General features: G+C 27.9%; 1 protein-coding gene across 1 annotated transcript in view; it reads left to right on the top strand.

The window, feature by feature from the left end:
• The window catches only part of LOC100199405 (zinc finger matrin-type protein 2), a 17,642-nt gene extending 3,834 nt beyond the window's left edge, over positions 1-13,808 (top strand). Inside the window, exon 2 of the mRNA XM_065798167.1 lies at positions 13,637-13,808. Coding sequence (XP_065654239.1) covers positions 13,637-13,765 — 129 coding nt within the window. The 3' untranslated portion in view covers positions 13,766-13,808. The remainder of the gene's footprint in view (positions 1-13,636) is intronic.
• Positions 13,809-14,020: the final 212 nt, after the last annotated feature.

Raw genomic sequence — 14,020 nt, 5'->3', positions numbered from 1 at the left:
TAAAAAAGCCGCAAAAACGCAAATTTAATTGACCAGAATGTTTTTAAAAATATTCTGAATGTTTTTAACAATATAAACAATGTTTTTATTTTTATTTTTTTTAATAAAATGTTTTTATTTTTATTTTTTTTACTATAAATCATGCGCGGAGTGTTGCTACATCGACTATCTTATAGCCTGACTCGCAAGGGAGTGCTGCTACATCGACTGACAAATAGCCTGACTCGCAAGGGAGTGCTGCTACATCGACTGACAAATAGCCTGACTTGCAAGGGAGTGCTGCTATATCGACTGACAAATAGCCTGACTCGCAACGGAGTGCTGCTACATCGACTGAGGGTTTGGTTGGGGCAGACAGTCTATCAATTAATAAAAAAAAATAATTCCGGTCTTGCATTTTAATTTTTACTTTTTGTCAACAAAATATGGAAAAAACTTTCGGACAACATCTAAGAGTTCTATATAAATATATATATATATATACATATATATATATATATATATATATATATATATATATATATATATATATATATATATATATATATATATATATATATATATATATATATATATATAAATGTAAACTATGTCAGTGTATTTTACAAATAGAGTGCTCAATGTTCTTAAAGAACAGAGCAATAATAAATTAGTAAAAAACACTTATCTAACTTTCATCTTCTACTTTAAGTTTCACCATTGCTGGATCATCAGGAAGAGTTACTAAATCTCAAAATCTCTTTTGAGATTTAGTAACTCTTCCTGATGATCCAGAAATGGTGAAACTTAAAGTAGAAGATAAAAGTTAGATAAGTGTTTTTTACTAATTTATATATATATATATATATATATATATATATATATATATATATATATATATATATATATATATATATATATATATATATAGCAGTCGATGATATTATTGGCTGCTTGTTAACTTGTGCACTGTGTATATATAGTTATATTATATATATATATATATATATATATATTTATATATATATATATATATATATATATATATATATATATATGTATATTTATATATGTATATATATATATATGTATATATATATATTTATATATATATATATGCACACACAGCGCACAGTTAACAAGTGGCCAATAATATCATCGACTGCCTGAAATGATCAAAATTACTGTTTTGACCTTCCATTAATAAATTCTTGCCGGTCAAGGTTGAACCTTTAGAAAATTATTTTTTCAGTTTCAGAAAATATGTTTCTACAAACAGCAAAGATGTATTTCAAAATAATTAAATATTTGTAACACCTAAAATATTTTAGAATGAAATATTTTGAAAAAGATGTAAACTAGATTGCTATTATTTACACATCTTTTGTTTCACTTTATGATAAAATCAATTGTTACCTTTTATATACTTGAATAATGTACTTATTTTGATAATATTTTCTGTTATTAATTAAAATCAGTTTTTTTTAAACTGTTGATTTATTTTCTTATTAAGTTTTTTCATTGAGTTTGTTTTCATTAAGTCTTTTCAAAAAACATTTAAAATTTTGACATCATTTGTGAAGTCATTGCAATTAGTTTATTGCAATTACTTTAATGCATTGCATTGAAATGTTTATCATGGTATTTTGTAAAACAGTGGTCTTCTAGTGTTTAATATTAAGTTTCTTTTGTTTGTTTTTTTAGGGTAAAAATAAGTTACCGCTTTAGATTAAACTTTATATCATCATTGCATGCTAAAATTTCATATTTTTTATGCTACTCTAGGTTTCTATTCAAAATAACAACCAAACTTCGAAATATAATTAAAAAATTATTATTTTTGTCCATTGTAAAGCATTAGGGGAAATATATTGTAAAAATTTTTATAAATTAAATTTTTCTCATGTTAATTTGATAATTTTAAAAAGGTTTAATTATATTATATAAAAATTTTAAGCAAGTACTGATTAAAGTATTAATTTATTAGCACAACATTGTGCTCTTTCTAGCATGGGGATATCTTGTTTTTGATAAAGTTCATACAAGTACAGCAAACTCAATAAGTGCTTGAATAAAAGAAAGATACATAGAGTTTAGTTGTACATCAAATTGAAAAATGTTTCTTTATTATGCAGTTCACTGTGTTATTTTCCATTGGTATTCAAATGGTATTATGCCTAACTTTTTTTTTTAATTCTGATTCACTCCCAAGAAAGGCTGCAAGCAATCACTATAAAGTTGGGAGTTATGAGAAAACAAAGAATTCAAGAATTCAAGAGCAAGGCAGATGGAGTAAGTCTAACTACATTTAAAATGCAATTTTGGATCTTGTTTTGTAGAGAAGGAGGATTTTTAGAAGAACAATCCAATAAGATCTTTAGTAACTGGAACTGGTAAAAGAGGCAAAGCAGCTGACTTTTTAACCAACAATAATATTGTATCGTAATTTTATTAATAATTATTAATATGTAAAGACATTAAAATTGTATTATAATGTATGTTTATATTAATAGGTCTATAGACTCAAAAAATAATTAAAACATTTATTATACAGTAAATGATATAAATATAACTATAGTTATTAATTACTACATATTATATATATATATACATATATAGTACATATATAGAACAATATGACAATAGTGTTCAATATATGTACTATATATTGAACACTATTGTCATATTGTTCAATATGACAATAGTGTTTAAGATTTTTGTAGAGGTAGAGAATGAAATCAGGAGTAAGAAAATGGTGAGCACGGTTAAGAGAAGCAATCTTTGCAGAAGCTAATTTAGCAACCAATTGTATATATGGTTTATAGGAGAGGTTAGTAGTGAATGATAATTCAAGAAAACGTAAAAAAGAGGACTCAGTAATTGGGTTGCCATTCATTAATATAGGAATATGACAGTATTGTGGTAGTTGTTTGCTGTAAATAGCTGAGTTTAGTTGGAGTTAAAGTTGACAAGCCACTGCATCAGATTCAAGATCCACTGCCTGTTCTAAGTGATCAAAAAGAGAAGACTTTGATCAAGACGGGAGTATAAAATTCATCAGTAAAAAGAGCCACTTAAGATGTAATGTTGCCAGGAGGATCATTGATGTAGATAATAGATAAAAAGAGACCAAGGATAGAGCCTTGAGGTACCCCAGAAGTTACTGGAAATGAAAAAGAGTGTTGGCCTTTAAGGATGACTTAAATAAAGCGTTTAGAAAGAAACCATTTGATAATCTCAAAAACAATTCCAGTTACATCATTTGAAGCAAGCTTATGGAGAAGACCAGTATGCCAAACTTAGTCAAAAGCTTTAGATATGTCCAGAGCAATAGCTTTAGCCTCATCGCCTCAAAATTCAAAAAAAATAAATTGATACTTTTCACATTGTAATTTTACATTACACAACAATTTCGATAACACATCAGCTAGAAAAAACTTATAGTTTTAAAAAAAAATTACAAAAGTTACTTATACTTTTGTTTTTTTGATGTAAAATCCTAGTTTGTATTTTTAAAGTTTTTTTTCTATTGGTTTTACTGTAAACTAAGAGGTATATGAATAAGCTAAAGTTAGGGTGCATCCAACGCCCCATACATTCAAAAGTTGATCTGTCCCTATTCTTAAAACTTTCTATTGGTTCTCACAAGACACCCTGTTAAATTTTTTCAAAATTGAATGAGATTTAGGGGGGCCACCTCAAGTCTGAAACTTGCAACAAGACGCTAAACAGAAGGAAAAAAGTTTTTCCAAAGTATGTCATGTTGGGTCTCAAAAGAAGCGAAACTTTATAAAAATTTCAAAAATAGTTATCGTTTTTTTGTTAAAAATACCTTGAAAATTTTTTTTGACAAAAACATGAAAAAAAAGGTTTTTTTTAATTTTTTGTTAAAAAATAATAATTTTTATGCAATAAAACTTAGAATAATAATTCTTGTGTAAAATTTTGTTATTTTTGAAATTTTTATAAATTTTTGCTTCTTTTGAGACCCAACATGACATACTTTTGAAAAACTTTTTTTCCTTCTGTTTAGGGTCTTGTTGCAAGTTTCAGACTTGAGGTGGCCCCCCTAAATCTCATTCAATTTTGAAAAAATTTAACATGGTGTCTTGTGAGAACCAATAGAAAGTTTTAAGAATAGGGACAGATCAATTTTTGAATGTATGGGGCGTTGGATGCACCCTAGCTAAAGTATTAGTTGATAAAAAAACCCTTTTTTCACACAAAAAGATGAAGAAAAAAAAAAGATTTATTTAAATTAAATAATACTCCCTTCGTTCTGAAATACTGTTCCGATTTGCATTCAATGTATAGAAATATTGAAAAATAAATTATGTTGTTATTTTTTTATTTTTTACATAAAATTTATTTTTTTAGAACATTTTGAAAATTTAATACTCCATTAGTATTAAAAGTTCAAAAAAAATAAATTTTATGTAAAAAATAACAACATAATTTATTATTCAATAATTCTTTACATTTAATACAAATTGGAACAGTGTTTTAGATCAGAGGGAGTAGTATAAATTGATCATGATGCCTATCAAGTAAGTTGTATCAAATTAATGTGGATAAGTTGAATCACAATATAACTGCAGGTTTGATTGATTTTACGCACTTATCTGGTTATTCCTAAAATTGATCTGAGTTATTATTATATTACTAAACAAATTTGTTTACAAAAAAATTTAAGGTTTTTTTATGTTAGAAAAATTTATATTGTTTAATTTTTGTTTGTTTTCTATAAAGTTTTTTATTCATTGGTTTTTGTTTTTTTACATTTTTGTCTGTTTTTCTTTTATATAAAAAGTTTAGTGTATTCAAATCAAAAATCAGAATTCTAATTTCTTGAAACCTCTGAAATTTTTTAAAACTAATTTATTGTTTTTCGACTAAAAGAATACTTTTTTCCAAATATATGTCCGATCTACTTTTTACTACTGTGGTTAAGGCGATTTACAAATTATTCGAATTATTTTATTTGGAATTAGTATGATTTTATTAGCGTATTATGTTCAAACAAGAACTTTAGATGTTATAAATTTTTTTGCTTCAGGTTTTTTAATATTTAAAGAAATTTTTTTTTTTTTTTATATAATTTTCAAAACCTTTTTACTGTCCTTAATAGTTAATCTAAAGAACACCATTTTGGAGTCTTTAAATCACTTTCGTTTATTGGCGTTAACATAAACTTTGTTAAAATCTTTTGAAAAAGTGCCTTAACCTTCTATAAATCCTAGTTCTAATTGGTTCTGACGCGTATTAACTATATATAGTTGTTAAAATACAATATTTCTATCAATTTTCACAAAAAAGTTCTAGAATTCCGACCATGAAAGGGCTTATATTTAAGAAAAACTGCCAATGAAATAAATGATCAGAACAGAACATATTAAACTACAATGTTCATTTCACCTAAAGACATAAAAAAATATATTTATTTAAAATCTTATTCAAATTTGGACAAGCGATTGTGATTTTAAGTAGATTTTTTGTAAAAAAAAAAATCTTCTTAAAATCACAATCTGATTCTGGGTCTGGGTTTTTTCTCTACAAACATTTATATTTTATGATACCGCAAAATTTATTATTTTAACTTTTTTTATTTTTTCATAAATCACCATGGCCTACTATATTCACGGCCCTATATCTTACATTTTTGAGGGGGAAATTAAGAAGCCAGGTTTGAAAGTTTTAGACACAAAATACGCTAAAATATTATTTTTAAAAACATTCTTCTTTCTGAATTTACTAACTTTTAAAGAATTTAAAAAATATTAATTAAAGAATATTAAAAAAGGTCAACAAATGTGCTGCACCAAAATGTACATCGGGATAACTTAAGCAACAAACACAACCAAATTTCATCTTTTCATTTTGCAAAAGACCAAAACGTAAAGTCAACTTTGGATACGATTTGTTAATTGTTCAGATTGGACTTAAACAAAACATTCTGTTTTATGTGAATTTTGTTTTGAAGATAAATGTATAATTAGAGGTGATAAATGCACCCTGAACTGTCGTTTAAAACCTGTGAGCTTTTGCAAAAAAAAAATCATCTTTAGCAGTTTTAAAAACTTCTCGAAATCCTCCTATATTGAGAATATTCCAAAAAGTTCAGTTAAAAGTATTTCAGAAAATGATACAACTACAAACGTACATAATTTGAAGGAGGCATTAGTACCACCAGGGTTTCAATTTAAGCGATTTGAAAAAGGTGTTGTTTTTTATAATACAGTATTTAATGAACAGACATTTTCCAACTATATTAGAATCGAAAACAGTTGATGTAGACCTAAATGTATGTTTGCAATACAAAGGAACACCGCTTCCATTCCAAGTTGGTTTGTTAAAGGACATAATGCAAAACTTGATAAAATTAGTATGCTATAAAATTTTCCTTCTTATATGAAAAACTACACATTAGAAAATCATGATACTATTTGAGATGAAATTAAACATAGAAAGCTTAATCAGCCACAAGACAGGCCACCATACTCAGCAGATATGATTCGATATGCATTTCTTTTACAATATACATATTTACAGACATTCAAACTACTACTTAAAAAGTTTCCTTTACAATCAATATCTTTATTAAATAAAGTTCAACAAGGAGGTATCGATTCTATAAAGGCTTTAAAGCTTCTACGTGAAAAAGGAAAAATTTCTCCTGATTGTGTTATGATGATAGATGAAATGTATTTTTGAAAAACAGCACAATATCAAGGAGGAGAATAGGTTGGTGCTGACAAAGAAGGTAGCTTGTACAAAGGAATTGTTGCATTCATGATAGTAGGACTAAAAGAATCTATTCCTTTTATTGTTCAAGCAATTCCAGAAGTCACATTCTCTGGAAATTAGCTATTACAAAAAATAGCAAATTTTTAAAAATCAAATAGGTGCTGGGTTCATTGTGCGTGGTATAGTGACAGACAATCATTACACTAATGTTAATGCATTCTCATCATTAGTTACGATGTTCAAGTCTGAATCAAAAAATTTTATTATTCACCCACAGAATCATGCAAAGAAGACATATTTGTTTTATGATAGTGTGTATTTAGTCAAAAACCTTAGAAATTATTAAATGATAAAAAATTTGTTTTTCCAGACTTAAAATACCATAATGCCTATATCAATATTAATTGTCCATCAGGATATATTAGATGGGATGATTTATTTAAGATTTAACATAATGATAATAATCTGAAAGGTAAACTTAGAAAAGCTCCAAAGCTTACATATGAGGCATTACATCCTGGAAATAATAAACAAAGTGTGCCACTTGCATTAGCAATTGCTAATGTATATATATAATGATAATGTATATATAATAATAAATTATACATGAAACTACAACTGCAGCTTCAAAAAGCTGTTATCTAAATTGAAAAGATGTTTCAAATTTTTTAAACTATTTTTGACACTTGGTGGACAATTGCTAATTCTTAACTAAGGTTTTCACCTAATATTATTGGCAATGCTATTGTATTAGGAGATAACAAAATGATATTTTACCAAGCTCTGGCTGATTGGATCAATCAGTGGTATTCACCCTCACAACTCAAACTGCATCAGCATTTGTAAATAAATTATGTGCTCAAGCACTGCTTGTTGAGGAGCTCCTCAATGATGGATATGATTACATGATGACAGCTTGTCTACAAAGTGATCCAATTGAAAGACGTTTCTCACAATACAGACAAATGAGTGGAGGAAGATTTCTTGTAAGTTTTAGAGAAGTTAAATTCAGAAAGAATTTTGTCATGTCAATCTTTATTTAAGGAGTATATAAACTTCTGGGAAGAAAATCTATTACCAGATATTCATCCTTCCTTGAAAATACTTTATGAGCTGCTTAAAAATTGAAGTGAAGAAATTATAGAAAGTTTCATTGATTATAATTGTCAAGAAGTGGCAATAACTATAGCAGGCTATCTTGCAAAAAAATTGTCAAAAAGTCTTAATGCAAAAACTGCAAAGCATCTAAGGATTTGGTTTCCAATAATAATTTAAAAACATTTAAAAAGAAGCAAAGGAAAAAGTGAAATCAAAATTGCTAATATGTCAGTTGCACAGCATTTGTTTATATAGTTTAATAAAATTTACCTATTATTTAATTTCTTTGAACTACTTCTTGACATTTTTTTCAAAGCGTTAAAATATACATAAATACAGATATATATATATTATAGATAAATATAATATACATAGATATAAATGTATATTGATTTGAATAATTTCTGTGACAGTTCTCCAACAAATATTACACAAATGTCTTTAAATCTTTGATATCTATTTTTTCTTAAAAAGTATATATAATAAAAACCAACTGCCACTTTTACATTGAAGCACTTCAAGTTAAAAAATTAAGATTTGAGTTGCTTTTTAAAAGTATAATATTCTGCGCAGCCATTTTTCCAGTAATTTTTTTTCCCTCAAAAGTGTAAGATATATCGCCGTGAATATAGTAGGCCATGAATTCACAGACCTAATCATTTTATAGTCTAGTCAAATTAGGGTCAGACCTGGACAAAATTTGTGTAAAGATAAACTTGGTATCATTCGAAGCGTAATTTTATCTACTTTAACATATTCAAAATTCACCTAAATCCATTTTGGGCAAAAAAAGTTATGAAAATTTTAGCTCACCTCACTTTGGAAAATTTCTGAAAAGAAAAAAAAAAAAAAGGAGAGGCTCTGCTGTTAATAAGTTGTAATAACTCATTATAAAAATGCTTAATCTTTATGAAATTTTGCAAAAACACAGCTTAATGTGTACAAATTATAGAAAATAAATTGTTTGAAATATTATTTTCAAAATGCTGATGTCAGCAGTTTTTGTCTGATTTGGTCAAAATTTGACACAACAAATATTTGAATTTGAGCCTCAAATAAAACTAACTTGTTTATTAATTAGCTCAAAACAAAAAACAAACATTTTAAAAATATATTATTTCAAATTATATTTCGATCCACTAAATATACATTTAACTAATTTTGAATAATTTTTCATGTAAGGTTAAATATTAGTGCTTTTTACATTCGACTAATATAATTGGAAATAAAATCAAAAGTCAAACATGTTTCCATCTCCATCTTCATTACTTTTAGATTCATTTTCGCTGTCATTGATATTGGTATCATCATATTTTGTTGCATTTATGCACTCCAAACCTTGGCACTGCCTGCAGGCAGTCATGCATTTTATTCCATGATGTCGACATTGGGATTGTTTTCTACATGATGTTTTTGTATTTGTGCTGCAGTTACATCTTATGATGTTAAGAATGTGAATTAATGCAGGATCCTGAATAAAAAAATACATAAGCTTAAAAATTAATGAAGAGTTTTTTTAGGTGCTGGGTTACACTTAAGCTGTTTATTGAAAAGTGAGTGTATTTAAAAAATTTTCTATTCTGTTTTGAAAGTAAAATTGACATTTGTGGTTTAATTTGCTGCATAGGTACCTGTCTGTCTTTATGTCTGTCATAATGATTGTTCTGTCAGCGGCCCTTTCACATTCCACTACAACATGACCTTTTTCTCTCAGCCCCATTCATTCATTCATTCCTAATGCTTTGATCAAAGCAGTTTTATTATTGCTGTTTAAAAGAAATTTAGATTGCAGTTGACTTGGTTTTTTGGTTGGAATACAATGTTGGCAAACTTTTTACCTCTCCTTTGATGTTCGTGATCTTTGATGGATGATTTGTAACATCAAAAACAATGGAAATATTATTACCATACTTTTTTGTAATAAATTTACAATATTGTTCCATGATGTTTGAATATGTGGCCGGAAGATTCTAAAAAAATCAATACAGAAAAGTTCCTCTGCCAAGAACATAGGTTGTGTCATTATTCACTGTTAAAATTGTGGAATCCTTAATGAGTTCTCTACCGAGCTCTGCTTTGTTAGCTTTCCTCATTAAACCATCTTTGAAGAGAGATGTGGGCTCTAGAGTTAATTCATATTCATAGCAGTCAGTCAAGTCTTCAGCCCTGTCTATTAGCATGAATAGCTTTTGGAACAAAATATTAGGGTCTATGTGGACTGCATCGCCATTAACTTTGATAATTGCTTGGTTGGCTGCAATATTATTACGACTGTTTTGAATTTCTAAACTAACTGTTTCTGCTTGATCACAATTGATTTCATCATCCTTATCAGCATTTAGGCCAGTAAATATACATTGAAGTCTTGAGTCTTGAAACTCGAAAGGATTAAATAGCTCGAGCTGTTCCTTTAATGCTTTAAAATCTTTAGTATCTCTTTTTCGACGTGATTCACCAGATTCACAATGTTGCTAACTGCTCTCAAAATGATGCTTTGTTGACATTGATTCATGGATTGCTTCGCATTCATGCAAGGTACTGACCCAAATATTCCTTGTAGTTTCAGACATACCCCTTCCTTTAGTCAAGCCTCTACTGCTTTTTATTTAATAAAATCCGTTGCATTGTGCCCGGTTCTCACCAGCAGTTGAAATGAATGAAATTTACCAGAAAAGGTCCACACAGAGAGACAATGAAAAAGTCTGGTTACTGAAGCTCAACAATCGGCTTAAAGAGTATCTTTGTTAATGCAGCTGTGTTTGGAATGTCGTACCACAAAATCGGAATATTTATCTTAGAGACTATTTCTGCTGCTTTTAAACTATAACTTATTCTTTTAATTCGATGTTGTTTTTCCAAAATTTTAGAGTTATCATCCCAGCAGCGATGATGTCTATCCTGTGTCTTTACCATCCAATGTGCAGCGATGATGTCTATCCTGTGTCTTTACCATCCAAGTGTCTTTACCATCCAATGTGCAGACATTATGATCAACATTGTCTGCCACACATTGAGTAAACAATCCATCCAGCACTCCTTAAATATTGCTATCGTTGTTAGCCATAACAGAGTGTTTGAAACGTGTTATTTCTGATGGAATTATGCAAAATCCTAGTTTAAATAATTCATTTGTCAACTATTTTAATCCAAACTTGTGGTCTAGTTCTATTCCTAATCCAAAAAGCAAAGACGGCACATAACATCGCAATCAAATAATTTTCGTTATAGTTTGACCAATAGAAAATTGTTTTAATTCATCTGATGTAATTTGTTTCATAAAGAGGCGAAGCAATAGGCCTGAACTTTCTTCATGATGCTCAATATCGTATTTAGATGGGTAATTCTCTGTGTTGAATTTCAAATTTCCGCTTTTATAAACTTAGCCGCGGTTTTAATGATAACTTCTTTGTTTGCATCTTTGCTCTCCGTCTTTTTTTCAATAATAAATGTAGCTGCATCTTTAAAGTATACTAAATTGGGTTTGCCTTCAGTTTAACTAATAATTATGTCATCTTTATATTTTTCTTTTTAATTTTCTCTTTAGGTGCTTCATTGAATAAATCTCTTCAGAGTTTGCTAGCTCTTCCATTTTATTGTGCAATTCAGAACTTGTCACAGGAACCATTTGACTCTCAGACCACCCACAAAGCCTTTTAAAGTTCTCCGCCATTGATGAATTTTCTTTGCGACCAGGCTTTTCTGTTTCACTCAAATTTGACCTGAAAATAGATTAGGATTTTTTTGAGAAGAATATGAAACATTAAAATACACATGACATAAAGTTCAGTCAGAATTGTTCATTACATTACATTTTCTGTATTTGGTAATTGCCTAATAACAACAGCACAAAATATCAACATTATTATTACAAGAGGAAAAAAATCAATTCGAATATATTTGAATTGAAACATTCTCCCTGTTAGTTGAAAATAGCTTGTAACATTCAAAGTGGTATATAGAATCAACCAGGTCAACACAGCAATTTAAACGAGATTTTACATCAAGCGCCCATTTGTCTTTTCTTCCTTCACAAACCTTAAGCATACTTTGTTTAAATTTTATTTTGCGCACTTGTATTACGGCTTTACGATCACGATGTTTAGGATCGGGTAATGCTAGGTTGCCGCAAATGAAGTAGCATTGCTTCCAGTTGAATGTGTCGGTCAAAACTATAAATAAATTTTGTCAAACTTGACTAATGTTTCGCTTATTAAAAACAGTTAAAAGAATATAAAAGAACAGAATAACTGTTTTTTAGCAAAAAAATTATTCTCCTACATACATAAATATAATCGAGTGTATGGGACAATGACACAAGCACAAGTAAAAAAGAAAATAACTTGCAGAAGGCAATCTTTTAGTTTGTAGGGCTTTCTGTTTGATAATTTAACACTTTTTTTTTGGGTTTGTATAATCACGCCTGCATGCCACATATACTGTCACCGTTTTCCTTTCCTTTAGTTCTTCTTCAAGAATTTTATTGTTGCGTACATTTGAATATACGCAACAATAAAATAACAATGAATTAAGGTATTGATACCTTTCTTTCCCACAATCACTTGACCAGCAGGTTCACGTTCTTTGCAAAGCAAGCAAGTTTCTTTAAATGTGTTCAACATTTTATATTTTTATTTGAACTATATCCATTAAAATATTTAAACTTATAGCAACATTTAAAAATAATAATTAACAATATCAACTTACGGCTCTACAATTTACAAAGTGCACAAAATATATTATTTCAAATAATTTTTTTTTGGCGCATTTTGCGCATGCTATGGTTTTAAAGTAAAGCAATGCTGATGTCAGCATTTTTCAAAGTTAATAATTTTTAAATTTTATAATTTGTAAACATCAAACTAAATTTGCCCAAAATTTTATAGGAATCGCATTATTTTTGAGCAAGTTAATGGCAGTAGGCCCTTCGAATATTTGTTGATTTTCGTGAAAATTTTCTACAAAGTGAGGTCAACAAAAGTGTTCATAATTTTTTTTACCCAAAATAGTTTTTGGTGGATTTTGGATATGTTAAAGTTAATAAAATTACGCTTCGAATGATACCAAATTCATCTTTATCCAAATTTTGTCCAAGTTAGCCCATTTTTAGACCTATTTTGACTAGACTATTACGGAAATATGTCGTAGTCAACAATTGATCATACAGACGCTATAATATTTTAAAATTGCCTTAACTACACCGAGTACTTGATTTTTACTTTTTTCAAATTATAGTTAAGAGTTTAAATAAAAAAAGATTTCTGCAGTCATTTTTTGCAACAACCTTTTTTTTTAAATAAAAAATTAAATAATTTTTTGTAATAATTTAATTCCTGTCCGAGGCTAAAATTTCTACATTCTGAAATTGTCTATAAAGTAATGGAATCATAAATTTATTAAGCGTGTTAAGCTTGTGCAAAATCTCACTCAGGTATTGTAGCCTTATGAAAATACTTCTGAATCTACGATATCTATTTCTAATCTATGTTTTCTGTATTTTACTTTTTTTTATTATAAGTTTAAAGGTGTGAAATAATATAAATTACAAATTTACAAATAGTTTTTATGAAGACTCTGCAAAAATCTTAGGTTCCTTTGCTCACCTTAAGTTTATTTGACCATTTTTTCTAATAAACATTTAAAAAATAAATGACTAATGTAATGAATAGGCCATCGGAATTAATTGTTAAAATACAATTGACAATAGTCGAAATTTATATCAAAACATGTATGAAAAAGTGTATATTTCAAATTACTAAGATTCAATATTTATATATTAAAACGATTTCAAATAATTAAAAAAATTTTTTTTTTATAGGAAGAAAGAGCTCGTCTACGTAAAAAAGGGTTAAAAGCCGAAAGAAAAAGAAAACACGAGGAATCGTTAAAAGAATACCAAGATGATGATGTCGCTGCGTTGATGGGTTTTGGCGGCTTTGGAAAATGAATATTGTTTATTATTTTTTCTTAATAAATAATATTTAAACTGATATTGATGAGTATTGTATTTAAAATTTTGAAATGCTATAAGATAGTAAAAATGCATTTCTAACGATGCTTGCGATATTTAAATTTTTTCTTTACTTCAATTAGGCTTGGCCACTCATTCGAATGTTTGCATTTTAATTATAATATTTAAAGTATTTATTAAATTTTATTATCAATAATTGTTGAATAAAGTTGTCTATAATATTTAAAATAA

This window comes from Hydra vulgaris, chromosome 05, assembly GCF_038396675.1.
Source record: "Hydra vulgaris chromosome 05, alternate assembly HydraT2T_AEP".
Taxonomy (NCBI): Eukaryota; Metazoa; Cnidaria; class Hydrozoa; order Anthoathecata; family Hydridae; genus Hydra; species Hydra vulgaris.
Note: the sequence above shows the minus strand (reverse complement) of the source record. Positions and strands in the feature narration are given on the sequence as shown.